Here is a 22788-nt window from a genome sequence, read left to right as displayed (position 1 = left end):
AGATAAGTTTCCAGAGCTGAGGGGCTCCTCCTAGAGTTTCCTGGTTTCTACCCAAACCCCTTCTGCAAACACTGTTTGTAGCTCTTTGCAGTATTAAACTTCCACTTGAACAATCTACTTATATTGGTGTGCAATTTCAAAATTATATAGCAACGGGCAAAGGACTACGCATGAATTCAAAGCTAAGTATAAGACTGCTGACTCAGGAGCTTCTTGAATTAAATCAGGATTTCCAGTATAATACTTTGACCACAGCGTCGTTTCACTAGCAATAGCACCAGCTATAAACTACACGCACTCCCTTCTCACTGCTCCTTCCCTAGAGCAAATTGTTTCAAGTACCGAATGATCTCACCAGTTAAAAAGGTAGCGCTACTTAGTATGCATACCCTGCCTTAAATCTCTGAAGGTTCAAATATATGGCAAAAACACCAAGTACAATCTTCATTTTATTCATGGCAAAATAATGGTTCGGCAAGATTTAATGACATGCCCAAGACAACACAATCCGAGAGTCAGGAATGTCGCTCTGTTACGGGAGCCCGTGAGAAGAGTGCTAGGCAAAGATGACAAACTCTCAGCATCTGTACAAGGCCTGATCAAAAATTAAAACCACTGGTGCATTACAACTGATAGCTGGTAGCAACCACATTCAGGAGATACTTTGGTAAGAAGCAAAGTACCGAAAACCTTAACGTTTTTATACAGAGTAACCCACAGGCTTCATTTAGTTGTGGTCATGAGTCCCAAATTGAGCTTAACCATTTGTTCACCATCTCCTTTTTCTTTTCCATCCTGTGAATTGTATTCCCATCAGAAAAAACAGATCCAGAAATGTGACAAAACTTGCTCAAGATGGCCCAGCCAATATCCAAGCCCCTACAGGTCAAAATACAATTCTCAATGCAAAACACATATTTTGGAATGAATATTCATGTACTGGCTACTATTAATTTCCAAAGTATTCATACCTTGTGGTAGTTGCTGCTACAGAAAACAGGTTTTTTTTACATAATTAAACCATACAAAACTCAATGAAATGCAATAACGTACACAAAGTGAAATAAATAAAATCTTAAAACTATGTTTCTAAATGTCCTTTCTCAGCATATCACAATTATCTTCCAGGCTCCATTCTTGGTGCCAAGTGGACTGTACATTTCAACAGAGTCCCACACAGAACTGGCTGCTTTGAACTTCTGCCTTTAATTACAATCTAAAAATATTTAGCCTGTGACATTACTGCAAAGTGTTAATATTTCAGAAATTGATTTCTGATGTCAACAATCCCACTATAATAGCATTATTTCCAACCTTTTAGGGCCAACGTGAACAATCAATTTCATGAGTCTACCAAGTAAATCCTCCCCAAACACATGTTAATCCAAATAATGGTGTTTTACTACTTTATTTTCCTTTTTTTTGCATGAAAATTAAAGCATGGTGTGACTGGCGGTAAGTGGTAAGCAGAATTTGTGCAGGCTCAGACACCATTTCGTAATTTCATATAAAAGCAAAAGCTGATTTTAAAATTCACGTGCGGCATTCAGCAGCATTTGACACACGAACATGGAATTCTAAATGGTCATTTAAAAATGTAAAGTTAATCAATCTGTTAGGAAAAAGCAATAGTTTACTCTCTGGATTTTCTAACGCCACTAAGATGGGATTCCTTTCTGGCAGACTAAATTAAAAGAGTAAATTTTAACAAGACTTTGAATGATGGCTGTAGCTAACTTTAGGATAAAGATGCTTTTAGTATCCACAGTGCCCAGACGAGCACGGATTTTCATCCTGTTGAAAAGGCAGCTTTTAATCCGAGAAGATGCCTTGAAAGTAAAAAGCCAACATCTGTAACGATCCATGCACGCATGAATTCAGACTCTGTCATAATCTGCTTTGGCAACATCCGTGTTTCACAATGATGTTTAAACGTTTCTTAGGAAAGGCAAAAGCCTTAATAGACCAGGGTTTTAAACTTTCTGACTTGTCATATTGTTTTATTGTGAAATTAGTCTCAGGTTCTGTCTTCATCTGACCATCTTTGTTGTCAAGGTAACCGGCACACTCACAGTCAAGTGGATTCAGATACCAAAAGGGCCTTTTCAGGCAGTTATCAGCACTTGTGGTCCAACTGCATGTAACGCCCCCACGTCTTCAAATCACTCGCAGGCAAGTTTTGTTTCCAAAAGAAGGGGCACTTTGGAGCTCTGTCGGCTTTAACACATGCTTGACACCACACCACCATCTGACACTATGGACAGAAACCCCAATCTTCAAGAGATCAAACAGTATCAGCATGTTTACTTCGCCGATAATTTACAACTTGATTTACAGACAACCGTAGTCAGTAACGGAGCAGACAATGAATTGTGAGCTTCTATACGACGCTCAGAATTGCTATGAAATTTTTATAGCCCATTTGCCTTTTATTTGACAATGAATTTTAAAAGTTATTTTTCATGCAGTTGTTTCTTAATGTGCAGTAGTAATTAATTTCCTCTAAGTTGTCTAAGAGTTTCCTAACATGGTAGAAAAGCTAGAGCCTATTATAATACACAGGATGGGCTGTTTTACTTCCTCAAAAATCTATCGCACACAGATAAAAATATTTCTCCTTTGATATTTAGAGGACCAATGAGGATGAGATTAACATTTCTGCTCTCTCTTCCCCTTTCCAGCCAATTCTGTCGAATACTTGGAAGGATTCATGGACTTCTGAGCCGACACCAGGTTTCATTTTAAAGGTACAGAGGAAGGTCTCATTACTTGCTGACATCAAGGAGGGAGCAATGTGAATGAGGGAGCAATCTTTCTGTTTTATCTCCCTCTAATTTTTGACATCCTAACAAAATAGCCCACTGGGAAGGTGACATGGGAGGAGGGACATGCCACACTTAAAAAGTTAGAATTTCACTCCTCAGAATGACCTCTGTAAAATAAAACTGCAATAAGCCATTTGCCCTTCCACAGCTCTGATCTCTATGAAATCAAAGTGCCCAAGTCCTCAAACCACTTCCATGCAAACAGCTGCAACGCTGGAAATATGCACATGTGACAAAAATCTGTAGCATGGGTTTAGTATATGCAGCTTACTATGCATCTCTTCCCTTCCATAGCTGCATCCTTCTCCTGCTCTCCAGTTTCCTCAGGAGTTTGGATCATTCTGTGTTTTCTCCATTCTTTTCTGTAAATATACTTCTCTGTTTCTTCTTCCCACTCACATGTCCTGTCTGTCTTTTACCCCTGCACTCTTTCTCTTTCATTCTACCCCAGCTTCTTTGCTTTTCTTTGCCCCACCAATCTTAACTTTTTTGAATTTGTGCTCCTCTAGAAATCTCTCATTTTTTTCTTCCTACCAGCCCCACTTTCTCGCCCCAGTAAAATCTTTCTTTTTTCCTCTCTACACACAGTTGGAATTCTTCCCTCTTTTACTGCACACAATTCCTGACAGCTGATTAGGTGAGAGGAGGGTACAGACTGCTCACTCTCGGGAATAGACAGCTTCTTGGTGCATCGTGCTCTCCGCCATCGGAGGTTCTCCACAGACACTCTCCAGTGGGGTCACCAAGCAGGCAGAAAATAGCTCTCCCCAGCTGCATGGGAAATGCTCTGATTGTAATCGACTCTCCTTCCCAGGCAGAGCATCAAAGAGCGAATCAAGGCTTCGCCTAGATTTCGGATTTGGTTGCATGAGCTAGAACAATAGAAGAGATGCTAGGACAGGCTTCGTAATGGCTTCTATTTTAACTTCTGCCTTTATTTTTTTAGGGCTGCCTGTCACTTGGCATTACTACCATGCTTGCTGACTGGTGATGTGTTTGTTTTCTTGCACTCCCTGCTTTTGTGCGGCTGTATCCCTTTATGGATTCCTCTAATGCCTTCACTGTAAGCTCTTTGGGGCAGGATGATCCTTTCACTGTTTGCACAGCCCAGTACAGTGGGGGCAAATGCCTCTTAAGTGCTCTGTTAATATACAGCATCAAAACTGCAGGTCTAGTCACAGAACAAGAGGGATCCTATTGGCAGGAAAACAGACCTTTCCTTACTGCCCGGAGCCTGCCTAGTGCCTGGAACTGGATGGAGCAGAACAGCGAAATGGGCAGGATGTGTGCAAGGAAGGAGCTGAAACAGTGCCCAAGTGAATGGAAAGTATCCAGATGGCTGTGGTAACTCACATGATGGGAGTCAAATCAAAACAAAATGAAAACAAAAGCATATGCCATGTACCCTTCGCTCTCTTGCTCTCTTCCTCTCTCTGCCTTTCTCCTGGCTGTTGCCCCAGGTCTTTCTATCAGTACGGATAATAGTATGTTACTCAATTATATGTATGTCATGAATAACAATAACCTCTCTTTAACATTAGAGATTATGGATTACTATCATTCATGTAACAATGAATGTAACATGAACCACAAAATTATACTTCATGTAAGGGTCAAGTAAGTATAAGGCTCTACAAGGGAAGTTGTATTTCTTTATTAAATCCTTTTTATCTGGTACACTGTATATTTAGAAAAGAGAATATTAACTTTACATGTCTATGTTGCTATATGCTATAGAAATATCTACTCACAACCTGCTTGTATCTCAGGGGGAGTATTCAAAAGCATCATGGCAGTGGCAGCATCAATGTCAGGATCTGGAAAAATCAACCAATAAATACATTATTTACAACTGGGCTAATCTTTTTGCCCCCCCTTGCTAAACTATAGATTCCACCGAATCTCTGCAGTGTAGAGCTCATATAAAGAGCTCATTATTCAGAATGCTCTTCAATCACATTTTGGATTTTCCCCCAAATTTGCACACGATCCCAATTCTACTGCTAAGTAGAGCGCACGGATGAACATGTCACCAAACTGTACTTGTGTGTGCATGGTACCTTCTCTGTTAGCTTCACAAATTTGCTATTTAATTTTGCTGAAGAATATTTAGATTTCATTACAAATGATCTGTGAAAGCAGATGCAACATCACAATTTCGAGTCAACACACCGGGATGGGCTAATAGCAGGGTGGGAAAGCACGGAGAGCAGCTACACCTGATTGAATACAAAAGCTGACACTTGGTCATTTTCCTTCGTCAGTGAGGATTTCAGGGATGTTTCAGAATGTGTTGGAAGCAAAACTGCTACAGTTTGGGGAAAGAAACAAAGCTTGCACTGCGCTGAAGCACCAATTTATTTGCATCCTCAGCCATTGTCGCTTTAATACAAGCAAAAATCATCAGCTGGCTGCTGTTGTTCTTAAATTGGTTTTTGGAATCCATCACGAACAGTCAGTTGACAGATGGTAAGTTATAGAGACAGAACAAAATATGATCCTTTTATAACTATATTCACTTGCTTCACACACAGCAGCACGGCTGCTATGCTATGGAAATGGGGGTAGCTATGACAACAGTAAACAACCCAGCAATGGCCAGTGAATGAGCTGAAAAGAACATCTGCCCCAGCCGGGCGGCCAGCTGCCCCGGGGCGCGACTCCCTAAGCGCCCGCAGAGGCCGCGACGAGCGCGGAGCGCGCCGCCAGGCCGTGGCCAAATAAATGAAGTGTGCAATTGAAGCAGACATAAAGACGCACGCCCTTGCCGACTGCTGCCTCGGCGCTGCTAAACTGAATGACTAATGAGCACAGGATGGTTGTTTTTATTTTATTTTTTTCAGCTTGTCAGTATTTATGCTAAATTACATACCAAAAAATTCAATTTACTGCTAATAGCTTCACAACACTTTATTTTGGCTATTATGTAAGAAAATTATTTTTCGCTGTTAAAAAAAAGATTGTATTTTGTACTTTTAGATATTCAAAACTATTTCCAAGAGAGTAATGTGATGTGGTATGAAGCCCTACAAGTTATTAACAACATAAGCAATGTAGAGAGAAGAGGATTTTAATATCTGCCTAAGCAAAATATAAACTGACTTGACCCTTAAAGATGGGTCTTTTTTTAGTTTAAGTCTCTACTATCTTTCTGTAAATAGCTGTAAACACATCTCTAATGTGACTACCCAATTATTTAATTGCCAGAATAGTAAATAACAGCAGAACAGATGTAAAAGTAAAGTCAGAGCAGCAGGAGACTACCTTAGAATAAAAGGTGCCCATATCCTGAAAAGCAGATGCCTGCCCGTCTCCTAGGCAGTGAGCATATTCTTCTACAGAGGTCACTAGGAACGCTTCTCGGGAGAGGGGCTTTACCAGCTTAGGTTCACTCTTAACTCTGAAGATCTATCAAAAGCAGAATTGCTGCTGAAAGCGTTTATGCTGAAAGTGCCATTTCCAAACAGCTGAACTTCTGAATGCGTGAATTTTGCAGGACTGGATCCAGACACCACAAAGCAAACATTTCCCTTCAGCCAAACTGAAAACATGTATCTACATTATAACGTATTTACATTAAAAAGCTAAACAAAAAACAAAGCAGCCCAAGAAAAGAAAGCCGAGCCATACCAGAATTCCCCCAGCTCCTTCGTACCATAAAATTAAAAAAAAAATCAGAAGTCGAATTTACTGTATCATAATTCATACAGCCAACTTCAGCATTTGTTTGTAGGTTGTTCCTAAAATTTTATTTTCTTGTTTTACTTTCATTAAAGTCCCACCATTGGGTGACATTGTAGCATAATGTTAATCTTGCTATTGAAAGAATAAAGAGACACAACCAGAAAATATACACTTCCTACTAACTTTGGCTTTTGCTTGTCCAAACTCTGTGTTTTGGGATAATATAGGTGCAACCAGTTTATCTTGAAAGGTGTATTCTTAGTCTTTGGATCACTAATGGTACAACCGTGTTTTTGTAACGACTTCATGACACTAGGATGAGCTGCTTACAACACACGACTGCATTCAAAGCAGCTATTTTCCAAAGCACAACCATGATTCAAGTACATCCACACCTGCTACAGTGTCTGCTATATCAGTACAGTCTCAAAGAAAACAGACAGTTATCCCACAGTGCCTCCGCAGAGGAAAGAGGGCTTGGGGACAGGCACCCGGCGGGTATCAGCAGGATACAGCACAACACACTCGGGTGTTTCTGCAGAGAGAAGAAAAGGAGGGACTGGCTGAACAAGGGAAGGCCCCAGCTACGCTAGGGAATGAGCCCTTGCTCAAGGAAGACACCTGTGTGGCTGCTGAGGCCGAAGGCAAGGGTGGAGGCTGATCATGGCACTCAGCGGTCAGAGACCGTACAAAGAGCTGCAGTAGTAATGTCAGAGGGCAAACCGAAGTGCAGGTTTATCCTGTTCACTCTTGCTCACCCTTTGGAGGTGTTTTTCCTAGAAGAACATCAAGAAGCGCAGCCATGAGGAGCAGCACTGAAGACGGACGAATGAAGGGTGCCCCTTCACGGATGGGTGCTTGCTGGCTAGACCTGCGGCACCTCCAAGTGCCAATGTTCTCCTGGCCCCTTCCCCACAGCTGGGGTCTTCGTAAAATCTCTTCCACGCAGATCGTCTCATTTCCAGTCGTAACGGCTGACCTCAAGCTGATGCCTTACCAGCATAGTAGTAGGACACTCTTCTATCTGCTTGTCTGTATTTGTGAAACTTGTGAACTTCATAACTGAGATCTCTATCCTACCTGAAGCATTTGCAATCTACCCAAAGGCTTCCAAAGTTATTAACAGAAGGTGGTTAGACAGTGGAAAATGATTGCAGAAACATCTTTTCCTAGGACACCACGCTAAAAATGCCTATATTCAAAGTTTGGGGATTTAGAAAATTAAATAAATATTTAAATGAATGCATTTTGGTTTCTTTTTGTTGCTTCAAAAAAGTAGTGGAGAGATAACTGCATACACAATCTGTACTTCCATGTTTTACTAGCAAGAAGTAGAAGAGGTCTAACTTTCCCAATCGAAAAGGACAGTAAGGAACAAAGAAGATGAAGGGACGTATTGCAGATGTTGCACGAAGAAGAAAGAGTAAGTCACAGTCTTAAATGGACAATGTTAGAAGATAGTGACCAAAAAAGTGCCAGCAGCCACATCTCTCCTTAACAGGCAATTGCTGCCTACATAGTCAGTGCTTCACTCTACAATATGAAGGTGAAGTGCTTGGTCCCCCATCCACCAAGTGCCCTTTACGGGGTATCAGAAAGGACCTGGAAGAGACCAGATGCAACTACATGAACTCAAAAAAGAGCATGAAGACATACATCCCGAAGGGGTTCAAAGTCAACATGCAGCAGCAACACTAGTACAGCTGTAGCACATCCACTTGCAGTGAAGGTCTACTATTATTTTCTCTAGCATAGCATTCAAAGACAAGACTTGCTCTGATGAAGAAAACACCAGAAAAACTGTAAGTCACAAACCTCACGGCAACTTTGTTGTATTTTAGATACAATACCGCTGTATTTTAGATTCAAAACCCTATTTCAGCAAGGTGTTCAAAAGTGAACACCAAACCCGTAAGCAGTAACTAGCTCCATTTTGGAAGAACTAACCTAAAATTTAATGCTTTTATGGAATTATGTTCTAGTGCATTTTTTCAAGACGTTTGGGGTCAAATTTCACTCTGCATATTACCTGTATAGATTAGAATGTGTTCTGTGCAGACATGTTAAGTGGGGAAGTAATAAGCATGAAATATTCTGCCATGAGATTATATACAAACATTAAGCAACACATAGGTTAACCCTCAGGTAGTAGACTTTATTCTAGAATTGACAAAAAAATTAAAACCAAATAGGGTCCCTGAGAAAGTCTGATGTGACATCTGTCCATTTATGATGTTTGTGAGCTCTGATTTTAGTTCATTTCATACACAGAGACAGTGTTTTATAATAATTAAAAATATTGGTTCATTATTTTAATATTTTAATTCCAAACTTTGATTTGATATCATTGAATGCTTCAAACCCATCCCCTACTGACTAAAACATAATAAAAATTAGAGTAACATAGTCCCTCTTGATTTTACTAGAGTTTATTATTTTTACAGTTATACTATACGGTTTTAAAGAAAACAGCAGTTGAAACAGTTCAAAGCAACCACGGCCTGAATTTTCAAGCCCAGATGCCTAGAGAGAGGCACTTAAGATGCATATTTAGGTACTACTAAAATGTTATTGCCAACTGACGTAAAAAATACAGTTAGTAAATAAACTGCACCATCTGTAAACCACAATCATTGGCATGTTATCTCATCACAAAGGAATTTATAAGATCTTTTTTTAATTGAAGTTACTACATCTAAAATAGAACTGTTTTTGTAAAACAAAAATCACTTTACCATTCAGTATTCTACCTTTCACCCCCGTCTGTTTTTGCATCAGCATCCTCCACTGCTTTTTTCCATTCAAATTCCTCTTCTCTAGGAGGGATGCATAATATTTATTGCCACTATATTCAAAACATAAAGGTCCACTTTATTCTTTTTCTACAAGATCAGTCTCTCTCTTCCCTGCCTCAATTCCTCGCACACCCCCCTCCTACATATTTGTTGTGGTTTGACTCTTCTTTTTGATATTTTCAATTTTCAATAGCAGGACAATGTTGCAAAAGCTAAACTCCATCTTTCACCTTTTACCTTCAGGCTTATTAAACTCCAACAGCGCAAACAGGAGCTCATCTCTATTTAACTTGTCTGTTAATGGATGTGCCTTTTCTCTTCCCACACCATGATGGTGAACCTTGGTATGAGTCAAGTTAGGTCAAAGACACAGAAAATAATTAATATAGTGAAGGGTTTTCATTCCTTTTTTTCTGTTTTTAATCTATTTTGCCTAATGACAGAATAAGAACATAATCTGGTAAAATAAAACTGCAATGAGGAAGCTAGGTAGAAAGAAATACCTGAAGTAAGTATTGTAACTCTGCAAAGCTCCGTGGTATAGGATGCCATTGAGTCCAGTTCTGAAACACTTAAACAAGGCTGAGCAGGGCTTACTTAAAATCAATAGAATAGTTGTGGAACTGTACTGTAAACCAATAAGGGAGTCAGAATCAGGATCTCGGGAAAAAATAAGAAATTATATTCATACCTCAACAACAGTGCATGAAAGACCAAGAATAAGAATTTGGAAAGCTTACTATAGAGGCCAGGAAGAAGTTATTTCACTAGTAATACAGAACTGGTCTGGCAGTCACAGTGGTTCTCCCACTCCTTTGAAAGGATCTAGTATGAGACACAGAAGAAGAAAGGTACGGGTCTAAATGAACCATTACTTTTTCCTGGTTTTTCAGTTAATTTGCAGCACTGCCAAGTAAACTACCACACAAATTACTGTGAACAAACAGATAAAGTCTAATTTCAAACAATACAGAGCATTTATAACAGAAACTGCTTTCCTGCTCCTCCTCTTTGTTAAATTTGTATCATCACGAAACTACACATACAATTCCTGTTTTGTAACACTATCATTTTATCAGCTAAAAAACTGTATAAACAAACAGTTACAACAAGTATTCTTGTTCAAAATATTAACATTAGTAAAAAAGAAGGGTAGGAGGAAGAGTTACGGAAGATCTTGCACATGCCCAATTTTATCAAAAAGGTTCATCTATTATCTGGAAAGCTGTCTGAAAACAAAACATACCATCGTAACTTCTGATCTCAGCAGTAAAGATTAATATCAGTTAACTGTTAAGAAGAGTAGCAACACTGATATATATTTTACCAGTGCAAGATAAAAATCTCTAAAGGGAGAGAGAAGACTAAGGAGATAGAAGATAAATATTTTACACATAAAAATGGCACAGTATAATATATTCTCTGCTTAAAAACAGGTGGGGGAGCTTGCTTTATTTTTATTTTTTTTTTAATTTTTAAAAGAACTTTTCCTGTTAGTATGCATTACTGCAAGCATCTTTTTTAAATGCTGAAGGATGTGAAAATAAAATTTACCCATCACAAAAGCAACAATAAACTCTTACTTGACTTCCAGCCCATGCAGCTTGTGGTACTGACCACTAAACATCAGATGGAGAGAGCACCGGCCAGCGAGCCTAGCACCGAAGAGAACAGAAACAATTTGCTGTGCCATCATTTACTTACCTAATTCGTGATCAGGAATTTGAACTGTCTTCTTAACTGACTGCTGCAGCCGCAGCCTCTACAGTGGAATACGGGAGTATGAGGCTTTAACACCTTGCAGCCTTGCACAGGTTGCACACTTTTTTATTTATTTTTTTTTAACCAAAGGATACACACAAACACACCACTTTGTCCCCAGTATGCAGGCGTGTGTTAGATATAACTGGGACATCAAGGTCATCATTGCTTAATCCCAAGCTTCCATACTGTCCCTGCTGCTAACAACAGCTTCCTCTTCCAGCAAAGAGAGAGGTCCGATGGCAGCAGGAAGAAGCCCTCTACAAAACTTGGGCCATTTAGGTCCACATAAACCATACCTTATTGTCCTACACAAGTGTTTTCTGCAAGCACTCGTTTTCCCTCTCATGTATTTCGAAACACCCTCGTGCCCATCTTGACCAGGTCGCAGCCCCTGGGAACAGAGCACGCCTCCTCTCAGCCCAGCAAGCGCAGGACGTGCCGGGCTGGACAAGAGCCTCCACGTCCTGGAGAGCCCCTGAGGGACCCTCAGGAAACTCTTGCAGTCCCCCCGGCTCAGTGACCAGCTCGGCAGGCGAAGGCGGCTTTTGGGTACACTCTTCAGGAGCCCAAACATCCCCACTAGTGGAACGGCAACGGCACAGCCGACAGCGCTAACACGGCAGGAGACGGCTGGGAGAGGCCGACAAATTCTACGCTGGCTTCAGGATCCAGCAAGCAAAGGGCAAAGTGTCAGGTAAACACAAAAACCACGATGCAAGAAGGTATTTCAGTGATTTGAAGGAGAACATACTACTAATGTAGTCAGGCAGGTGACACCCTCAGTAAAAGGGCTGTGTATATTCTAACTAGGGAGCCAAATGCAGTCAAAAACAGCAAAAAAAGGTAAGCCCAAAACCCACAGCTAAAACAGCTGTGTGCTAATAAAGCAGGCAGACTGACATAATGAAAGAGGAACTCAAGGTACTAGTGTTATTACAGGAAAATTCAAAACCAGGGTGGAATAGCACTTATGACTGACATAGGTGTCAGAAGGTCAGCGCTTCTGAGGGAAGAGAAATGCAGGTTTTATATGGTAGGATACTATCACGCGGATAATGAAATGACAGACCTCCGAAATAAAGAAAAGATAGCACGGAAAATGTTTGGATTAAAATCATGCTATGGAAAGGTGGCTGAAGAAGCCTAAGAGAGCAACGCTGAGTCTGCTCCTGATTTCTGGCACCAGATTTGGATACAGTCAGAGTTTACATCATTAAAGATTTGGGAATTATGTCAACATGTGAGACTAACTTTACAGTGCAGACTGGAGAACAAATGCTATTAACAATGGCAAAGCCAGTTATTCCTGGATGTGACAGCTGACAAGTTTCTTAGTCCAAGTTGCTCAACCAACAGGAATTGATTATTTTCTGCTCTTTTTCTTAACTAATGAGGACAACTTTGGAATAAATGACCACAAACAGATTCAGTTTAGATTAAGTGGGAAGCAAGCCTAATTTTGTTTAAGATCTGTGATTTCAAAACAGCATATTTTGAAGAACTAAATGGTTCCATGGGAAACACAGGGAAACACACTGGACTGAGAAACTCTAGACCTCACTGTGGTCTGCATTTTCTTTAAGCCAATGTGCAAAGAGCTCTCTCCAATTTGTATCCCAAGCAAAGGAGAAAAGATTCATTCAAAATAAACCCCAAACTGAACAACTGGACTGACCTGGAAACCTACTGTATGAGACGAACAGAAAGCATGGCTTGCTGACTTAAGCAAAATAAAAGCAGAAGAGAAGATTTGGCCAATGCAACAAGGTGATCAAGGGCTGCAGGGGGAAGAAGCAAGGAAGAACAGTTAAGCTCAAAGATGACATTAGCGAAGCAACCATAACCGAAGACAGACTGGTAATCAGAACGTTTCTAGCCATCAGAGCAATGACATGCTGGAAAAGTCTTCTAATGGAAGCCAGAACAAAGTAATTAGGACAAAAGGGGAAGACTGGCAAGACTGGCTGCAAGCCCAACAGTTCCCACTGTGCAATCCTGGGTTGCAAGGTGCGGATGTGGGCAAGATTGCTAGAATTGACACCAGAAACACGTTATAAAACAACAACATAAGCACACCCAACTAGCAGGTACACTCACAGGTGGGCATGCAGCCCGCCTGGGCTCACTTCCACGTAATGCAGCCATGCCAGCCAGCCCAGGCTTGTCCTTCAGATCCAGATTAGGTGTTTATTCCCAGGAAGGAGAGAGGATGAACAGGGGTTAGAGTTTGTGCCACTTCTTCAGTAAAGTCACATCTTGCAGAACTGATCATTTTCGGTTTGTAGAACTACATCCAAGACAGACAGGTATATCATACATATAAAAACAAACAAACAAACAAACCAAAGCCAGTGTCATTTACTTCACCTGTTCCTAAGCTTAAGACCAACTGTCACTACTGTGAATGAATCAATAAACAAATTAAATTATTAGTTTTGAAAAATTATTATTAAGCACATTGGAAAAGCCCGCTTGGTCATCTCTTTCTGCCTTGTGAATCCTTTGCAAGTGCATCCCCCTTGAAGACCAACAGGACTAGACACAAATTTACCCAAACAATCCGAGGCAGATGAAAGCCCATCTTCCCCCCAGGACACCTGATGACCCTTACTCCGCACTGCGGCAAGCCAGCCCCAGCCCCAGCCCCAGCCTTTATGCACAGAAACCAAACACTCGCCCAGGTCTTCGGATAACAGCTGAGCGCTCTCCACGGGGAGCGATGTTCGGCACGGCTCGAACAAGCTGCATCCCTACCTCTCCAAAGGCAATCAATGGAGAAGGGAAGGCAGTCTAGCAACCGTCACGTGACAAAACTGTTTTCACTCTTCCTGCAATGATCTTTTCAATGAAATTCTTCAATATTGATATTATAAAGAAAATAATAGAAGAGGGGGAATCTAGTGCTTAGTGGCTTTTGACCTTATTTTGCTGGAGAGCTACCCACTGGGGGTGAGGAGAGAAATGCAGGTCAACGGTAAGACACTGCCAGCAGTAACTTAATTTTTGAAGAATTATGATCAGGAAAAAGCCCCAAAATGAAAACAAAGGTAGCTTTTGAAGACCTTTATATTCCTATTATAGACTGTTATTAGAAAACCAATGAATTATCAGACTTAATTTCTAATTTCAGCAATTCTGAGACCATATTAGCCTTTTTTTTTTTTTTTTTTTTAGTGAAAGCTCCTGCTGAAAGCAACATGCTGAACATAAGCTGGCTGAACACTGAACAGACTTTAGTGAGTGAAGCTAGTCAGCCTTAGTTTAGGGCTTTAATTTATCTTAAATACCATACATAGTAACAGGATTTCTTTAAAATAACTGAAACAGTTTGTTTATGCTATTTAAACACCATAGCCTAGTTATTAATTTTTTTGGCTTTTTAATCCAATACTCAGAAGAAGGAGGTTTTGTAGAAGACAGGTATGCAGACATACTTTCACGTACATTTTTCTTGAATTCAGCTGCATGTGCAACTTAGATCTTCTAGTAAACATCTTGCTAATGTAAAGATTTAGTACTGTCTGTGCTGTATACTATCAAACACGTATGCTAAATATTGGCTTCCTTGGAATTTTTTACCTAAAAACAGAGGAAATCTGAAATGCCGTTAACCAAAATGTGACGACAGAATAACTCACTTGAGTCACTAAAGGCAAGATCTTACAGCTAAGTATCATTTAGAAGTCCCTAGGATGTTTCTAATATGCCAAAGTGCTATAAAGCAGATACTTCTATCCAAAACGTCTGGAACAACCCTTTTCATATTATTTACCTGTTACCTTTTAAAGTAAGAACAAATAAGGGGAGACACAGGATCCCACTTCTGCAACCCACCTCATTTGCTATGAATGACCCTGCTCAAAAAGTCCTTGGACTTTCTGAATGGCAGTTAGCTGATGGGAGCAGTCATCGGATAATAACGAATGGGAAGAACACAAAAACTCCTTCCTAACCTCTTTTGGATCCTCCACTGAAAGGTGTCAAGCATATTTACTTCACAAAAGAGAGTGGGCAAACTAAGAAGCTCTTGTCCCTTTCTCTTTACTTGGTGAAGAGAGGACCACATACACAGGCTGTGCTTGTAAGAAGCTGCTGGACGTTTAAAACACCTGCAATGAAGCTTTATTGGGATAGCACTGAGAGCTGTGGCTGTAATCCAAGAAAGCACTTACATGTGTACACAAGTCAGAGAATGAGCGGTCCCCACGGAAGAGGATCACAGCACCAGCGTCCTGCAGTACTGAACCCTAGATTAGAATAACTCAGGACAGTTGTGTAAAATATTAGTGCTCCCATTAACAAGAACCGCAAGTATGTTTTGTGACATTCTCATGAGAAAACTATAAGGCTGGAGAGGAAACAACCCTTTAAAGGGTACAAGATCTTGTTTCCTCCTTTTGCATTCTACAACGCAGCTCAACTTGCAAAGGCAGACTTAGACTTATCCCCGAGTTTAACCGTGTTGGGGAGGAATACCGACTGCTCCAGCAAAGAGAGCTGGGCAATGGAAGCTGCTACGAATAAAGGGAGGGCTTGCTTTCAGTAACTATTATTAACTCATCTTTTCAATTTTATTTTTACAACCAAATTGAAAAATGCTCCATGTTTCTTTTTGCACTCTGAAATTCCAACAATCTCTAGTGAGGCCTAGTTTATCGGTTTTAACCACAAATTTCTGTAATCCTTGTGAGTTACAGCACACACAAATATCTGTTTAGTCTTTAAAAGAGTGGCACTTTATGCATATGCAGGTAAACAGTTCAAATTATTCCTGCCAGTACAAATTTAATTTACTACTATGATCTCTGCACCTGATCTGTGTTCATGACAGCAAAGCCGTGATTGTCTGATGAAACAGATCTTGATAATGGTTGCTAATAATATTGATTAAAAGAAAATAAAATGAAGAGAACACATTAACCTTGCCCCCCCAAACTCTGCCCCTCTGAACACTAACCCGTAATGATCACCTACTCTCTCTCAGGGGAGCATCAAATGGGCTCACTAATGACCACTGAAAATGGCCCTCTCCACCGATCTCCTGACCCTTTCATGGCTAGAAGATGAAAAGTTTCTAAGTACCTGAGTGTCTCATAAGACATATCCCTCCCCACTCTTAATGCTCTTGCTTCTCTTCTTTCTGTCTCTGGCAGGGGATAAAAAAACCTCAAAGTATAAAGGTGGTGGACCTCAAAAAAAAAAAAAAAAAGCTTCTATCTATTCTCCATTTTAATTCCATCATTTATAAGTAAACATCTTTCTTGTACACAGTAAGGAATAGAGCTGAAAACTGTTGAGGGATTCTTTCCTCTCCCCTCCCCACAAACATATCTGATGCCCCAATTAAAAAAAAAAAAAAAAAAAAAAAGAAATCCTAAAGCTGGTACAACATTTCATCTGGTTCAACAAATATGCTAATGACACAGTATAGTTTTTGTAGACCCTTAATTATGAAAGCCACTAATATTCTCCCATTAGTATAAGAGTAATGAAAATATTTTTATTTTATCCAAAATTGTAAGTGAAATTCCAGTAAAAATTAAAGATCTAATAGTTATCTGAATCCTTAGTCTAGGAAACCAAGTGTCAGATTTTATGTGAGAAACAACAATAATACAGTGATGGAAAGCTGTATAAAGCCTTAAAATGACTGGAGATGTGTTGTATCACTGACTTGTTTCAAAGGAGACCAACCAGTGATAATTATGTCAGATTAAAAAGCAATGTCATTGGGCTTGATGCTGGCTGAGAAGGCCTGGAATAAGCAACCCCCCAAACTCTGAACTTTGGGAAAACACTGAGCAAGATACTCCTGTATCGGGGATGGATCTAAGCAGCTACCTTCATTTTAGTTTTATGGCAAAATATCCAGAAACACATTTGAGGTTGGTTTTCATGTCGTTATTGGGTATTTTAACGCAAGTGTGAGGATGTATTTGCAATGTTATAAGTGTTTATTTATAAAGTTAGTTTTAGTACCAGGAAAACTTGCCTTTTTACTTCTCTGATCTCAGTCAGCAACATAAAAGCTGCCCTGGCCCTCAATCACGGTATTGTAACACAGCTTGCTTAGGCCTTTTATTATTGGGACTGCTTTGAGATTGCTGGAAAGGATGCTGATTAGCATTAACTATGCTGTCTGTCATTTTATATCTCTGGGTAATCCTACAGTCCTATCATTATAATAGCAGAGTGCCTCTCAAGAACCGAAATACAGAAATTCTCTTTTCTTTCCAAACTTTTAGATTAAGTACTTTGATTAAGAGTATGTATATGTGCACATCAAAGAAAAAAAGAGAAATGCACACACATGTGCAAGTTACAGAAGAGCACAGAAGGCAGAAAAATGGATTTCGCAGCAAAACCTGTGGTAACTGGCTGAGCTTATACCCTGTAAACTCCATCTTTCGTGGTCCTCAAAGCTAAGGCTACAATGGAATATCATTACTGAAGGAGGCTACAGCTTTTAAGGGGGTAAAACTGCAAATCTCTTGGAAAAAATATTTGAATATTTGGACAACGATGCTGGCTTTCCAGATAGGAAAACTAAACAGATATAGTCACAAGAACCTGTATATATCACAACAGAAAAATCTCTTTAAAACCAGCTGAAGGGGTCTGTCGGAGCAGCAAATCCATTTTCAGATGTACAAGAAAGTCATGTAAGTGTTTACATCCCACTTGGACCAACAGAGAAGGTGCAAGTCCACGACTACAGACAGATGGTAGCAAACACTTCTTGCTGGCATTGCAAAGTGGACATCCAGCATCTCTGAAATGCTAAAAGGAGGCCTGAGCCAAGGCAGACGTGCCGGACAGCCATGGAAAGGACAGTTCCTTGTGGCTCTTCCATCTTTGCAACCACCCCACTTTTGTCATCTGCTTGCAGAAATCTGGATTTGCCGAACAGACCAAAGCACGGGTCCCAAACAGCCACAGGCCTAGAGGCTTACGTCCCTCGCTGGCTGACGTCACCCTCTCCCTAAACCACGAGACACAAATCCCACATGGCCACAGTGCCACCAGCTGACCGAAGCTAGAGGAAACTCCTCACCGGCCTGCAGGGACATTATTTGGTCTTCTCTAAATTTGCTTAACTTCTTCTGTTATTAGTGAACCGAACTACTGTGCTTTCTGAACCCAGCTACAGAAGAGCATCTGACTATGATCGCCCAAGAATTTCACAAGCTGGCAAAACACTTTTCCTTCTAGATATCCTAAATGTATCAAAACCGATCATCATTAGTGACTTTCTTTTCTTTGCCCCACAGAATACAAACAAGTTTTGAGTCAAAACCTTTCATAACCCTTAATCCTCATTCCCCTCCAATTTTCCTTTCTTTCTGGTTTTCTGCTACCCTTTGTCACACATCAGTCCTTCCAACGGGCTTTTTTTCCTTTTTCCATGTGGATAATTATGTGGTGCCCATTGCCATGGTACCAAAATGCCTCACCACTTGGCAGATTTATCCCCCCACCCAGCACACAGGTCTGAACTGTCGCCTACGTTTCCAGAAAGGGGGAATCGAAGGCGCAGAGCTATGAGATGCCTTTTCCCAAGATCCCCGGGCAGCCTGTCACAGAGCCTGAATTTAGGTGGCAGCAGTAGCCAGCTCCCTTTGAGCAGTGATAGCTGAACACTGAAATATAATGCTTTAATAAGTAGGTCAGCTTGTTCCTATAAAAGCAGAGGGTTTAATGCTGCCCATGGCTGCCAGTGGGAGCAGGGAAAGACGGCAGCTTTCCCTTTTCCGAGGTTCAGCCCCGGCAGTGCCACCACCCTCCTCCTCCTCCGCGGCCCTTGGCAGGCGGCGCGCCGCCCAAAGCCCGGGCGTACCTCGGCCCCAGCACTCCCCCTCCGCAGGGCCGGGCGCCGACAAGTGACACCTTGCATTGGAGAGCAAACGCCAAGAAAACAAACACCATCGCTAGGCAATTGCTATAAAGTTGGTGGCAACAAACAGTGTGCAGCGAGCACCTAGGACTCGCTCTGTGCCAACAGGTTCAACAGGCTTTGGATATTGAGCCGCTTGGAGCTTTATTACTGTCTAAAAGGGCAATGCGGCAAAGATCCTGTCACCTGGGATTTCACCTCTCTCCTTGCTCACTCGTTTCTTGGGGAGCTCCCTCGACCCCCTCCTCTCCGCTTCCTCTCCGACCTGGAAGGAGGATTTTGTCCTTAAAATTAGTCAAGATAAACAATTCTCCTCTGTCCAACTAAAAATATTTAAGTGCCCTGCATTACCGTACACGTCTGAAGCAGGGCTGCGTACAAGCATCGCCCTCACGTTACCCACTGGAAAGGGGGGCAGCGGGGGGCCATAATTTGCCTGTTGTCAAGTCCCAGGGGAGAGGGAGGAGGACGGCAGCCCTCCCCGGCTGCCAGAGCCTCCCCTCACCTCCCCGCAAACGCAGACCCTAAATCCCTTCTAATTTTGTTGCACAAGTTTTCACTTGCACAGCGAAGTGCATATTGAACAGAGACATAGTTTTGAGATAGCAAACTCAAATTTCAGTAAACAGAAACAAACATAAATCGCCCATTGTTTATGCACGCTGCTAGTAATTTGGGGGAGATGATTCCAACCGTATGTGGTAACTCCATAAAAACATGGCAGAATCTCACCTGCATAACTTTTAAACATTATTATGACTGATACAAATGATCTTCTAGATGAAAGAATAACCACTTGTAAGGGACACCAATTTATTTGGACAAAAGCTCTAATCCACCCAATCATTTTCATTAAATATAACAATAGTCAATGGCATTTACTAAACATAGCACAAAAGAGGAGAAAATTCATTCAAACAGGTTTATTTTCATCTCAGTGAAAAAGATCCCTATGATGCCCCTGTAAACAAATGCACTCGGTACCAATTAGGCTCTGAGTGGCCTGGAAGACCACAACACAATGCCAAATACCCTCTGGTCCTCCCAAGAGCTGGGCTGGAAAGCCTTTAACTTTTGTCAATAACTGCTGGTGCTTTTTTTTTCAGACACTGCACAATGTAGCAGAACACACTTATAAGCTGACAATAATCAAAAGCTTTATAGTCTGCTAAACTTGTTTTAAATATTGTATAAATACAAAAAAAAAGACACACTGTACTGTTCACCACTTTTCATGCAAACGCTTCTCTGTTTGTTGCATTTTCTGTTTATAGCAGCATGGCTTTAAACCACAGAATAAATAATTGTATTTTCTACTGTGTTCGAGCTCTATTCCAGAAATATATACTACATTTAATTATTGTTTTGGTAGAGCCCACCTACGCATATGAGTTAGGCTTCCATGAATCAACTGGTATCTCTGGATTCAAAGCACAGAAGAGGTTAAAAAAAACGAGGGCACTTATGTCAACCCCTCCTTCCTCTCCCCTGCATTTCATCACGCTGAAAGGGTTTAAAAGTAAAAAATTCCTTCCACATCATATAATCCTGGCATCTGCTGTGCAGCAAATCAAGCTCACTCATTTTGCTATGTTATTCCCAAAAGTAACTGTACAGATTCAGGTCTAGAACTCCATTTTCCATTCCCTGAAGTTTTCTGAATACCTGTTTTTCCTATTTAAGCACATCAGAAAAAGCAGTAAACACAGCTAGTAAATACAAAGCAATCTTCTCTGTCTAAGTGCAATTCTGATTGCATTACTTAAGAAATATAATTTCCTGAGGCTTTTTACTACCTTGCTTTATGATACACACGATATGGTATCAATCTACCAACTTCCTTCTGCTGCCCCTTTCTTCAGCAGCTCTCAGCTCACCCGTGACATTATTTAGTTCAAATGTGAAGCCATTACCAAGATTAAGCCACAGAAGGAATTCAGTCTACTCAGTGCGTAGGTCATTGTGGTCATGTTTATTATTTAATAACAGTGGGAGTAATTCATATCACAGCAACAATTCTCTATGACTCCATTTATCAATTTCAAAGTAAAGTACATCAGACTTTCAGGGAGTGACAGGAGCTCAGTCCATCTGGACTCTCTGTCTATATTAAGCCCTGGGCCCACATTTCAGGCTGGACTCTAGAGTAAGATACATAGGAATATTCTTTTTTTCAGCTGTACCTTTCTCCAGAAAAATTATGCCAGCAAACCCTTGGGAGCAACAAGGCCTCAAATTTAAATTCCTATTTCCATAAAGACACTGTGATTTCAGGTATGGTGCTTCATTCTCCCTTCTAAATGGGTGAATTTTAATTTTTCTCCTTTGCATGGGTTGCCTGTCTTGTGTAGTTAGACTGCAAGCTTTTTGAGGCAAAGACGGTCTCTTACTACATGCATCTTGCTTGATAATAATTGTCATAGTTCTCCTGAAGTGTCAAATTTTTCAGGTTTTTAAAATGTGATTAAATAAGAAACCTAATGTCCTCACTAACATCTCCTTCTCAGAAACACCTGGTCTACCATCCAAGGCAGTGTCTCAGTTATTATGCTAAAATAATGTATAATTTTTTTCTTTAATGTACTTTTCTTCACTTTTATTTATTATATGTGCTTTTCCATATATACTGAAGTTGCAACAAAACAGAAACAAGAAGAAAAAGGAAGAGACTGCAAGAAAGCTGAAACTTTACTCCAAGAAATCCACAATTCCTAAGGACCTCACAAATAAGGCATTTTACTTTCACCTCGCTTTTTACTAAATGACTTTATTCTGCAGCCTCAACAATTCATGAAGCACTAACTGTGTTTCCAAATCCTCAAAGAGGGCCAAGGTTTTTGCCTTTTTGTTTGGCTAATCTTTTCACATCTATTTGCCTTGCTGCCAGGACAACTAAACAGCAAATAAGCGATTCGGGTTCATTCAATAGATTCCAAATTGGGAGCCTGCCTATTTTGTTTGCTTTAGGGCAAAAGGAGGAAGCAAACAGCAGCTTTGTAAGTGAAGTTGCTGATATTCTTCTCTCAATTATGGCTGTGAAAAGATCTGGAAATGCAAAGCACTCTCTACAAACAGAGTCAGTTCATGCTGATTCAACTTGTTTCAATTCACTTTAATTTGATTCTGCCTCTAGAAGTGGTTTAACTTTGATACCTACTATGTTTTTCTGCATTTAGGCAGATTGTTTTCAACTCAGCAGGACAAAATAATGTTAATAAGTTCCATTTAGTTTTGAGTATTTGCTGAAAAGGGCGGTGTTGGTGAGGTGACCAGAAAGCCCTGAGGCTATAACCAGCTCTCAGGGTGCCTGATTCCATTTTCTGATTTGTATGAGACCATTCTCCAGTGCTGACGCTGTTTAATATGTTTAAGATTACTGTAAGGTGGAAAAGAAAAAGCTACTTTAAAACATCTAAAAAAGCCAAAGAAAAAGAAAAAGCAGTTTTAATAACTGCTTGCCAAGGATGTAATGCTGCATAATAATTTTGCAGAGTAGCTTCAGCAGGCAGTGAGGACTTGCAAACGGTAGCTCGACTGCAGTTTGAAATAGATACGTTTGTTCTGTTTTGAAGCACAACTGCACTGTTCCATGACTTTATGACAGTAATTTGAAGACTTCTTACCAGACTTAAAAAAATTAAGAAGAAAAGAGACCCATTGAAGTCAACATATTCTTCAATAAAATAAACACATTTTGAAACCTTCAAAATTCATTCAGTTTCTTCCCAGCCTGGCCTGGCAACCAAACAAGTACAACACACATTATGGCAAGGGGCCAGAGTAATATCACAGCTAGGAATCCCCATTCTCTAAAAGTCCACAGAGT

The 22788-nt window shown here is 40.5% G+C and overlaps 1 protein-coding gene across 4 annotated transcripts in view; it reads right to left on the bottom strand.

Moving 5' to 3' along the window:
• The window catches only part of FOXN3 (forkhead box N3), a 222166-nt gene that overhangs the window by 26206 nt on the left and 173172 nt on the right, over positions 1-22788 (bottom strand). For 2 of the 4 annotated variants that reach the window (XM_064512204.1, XM_064512203.1), the window contains exon 5: positions 4577-4642. The exons of 1 other annotated variant lie outside the window; for it this stretch is intronic. In XM_064512204.1, coding sequence (XP_064368274.1) covers positions 4577-4642 — 66 coding nt within the window. The remainder of the gene's footprint in view (positions 1-4576; positions 4643-22788) is intronic. One more of the 4 variants, XM_064512205.1, reaches the window with a different exon arrangement.

This window comes from Dromaius novaehollandiae, chromosome 5 (genome assembly GCF_036370855.1).
Source record: "Dromaius novaehollandiae isolate bDroNov1 chromosome 5, bDroNov1.hap1, whole genome shotgun sequence".
Taxonomy (NCBI): Eukaryota; Metazoa; Chordata; class Aves; order Casuariiformes; family Dromaiidae; genus Dromaius; species Dromaius novaehollandiae.
The sequence above is the reverse complement of the archived record's forward strand: the minus strand, read 5'-3'. Positions and strand labels throughout refer to the sequence as shown.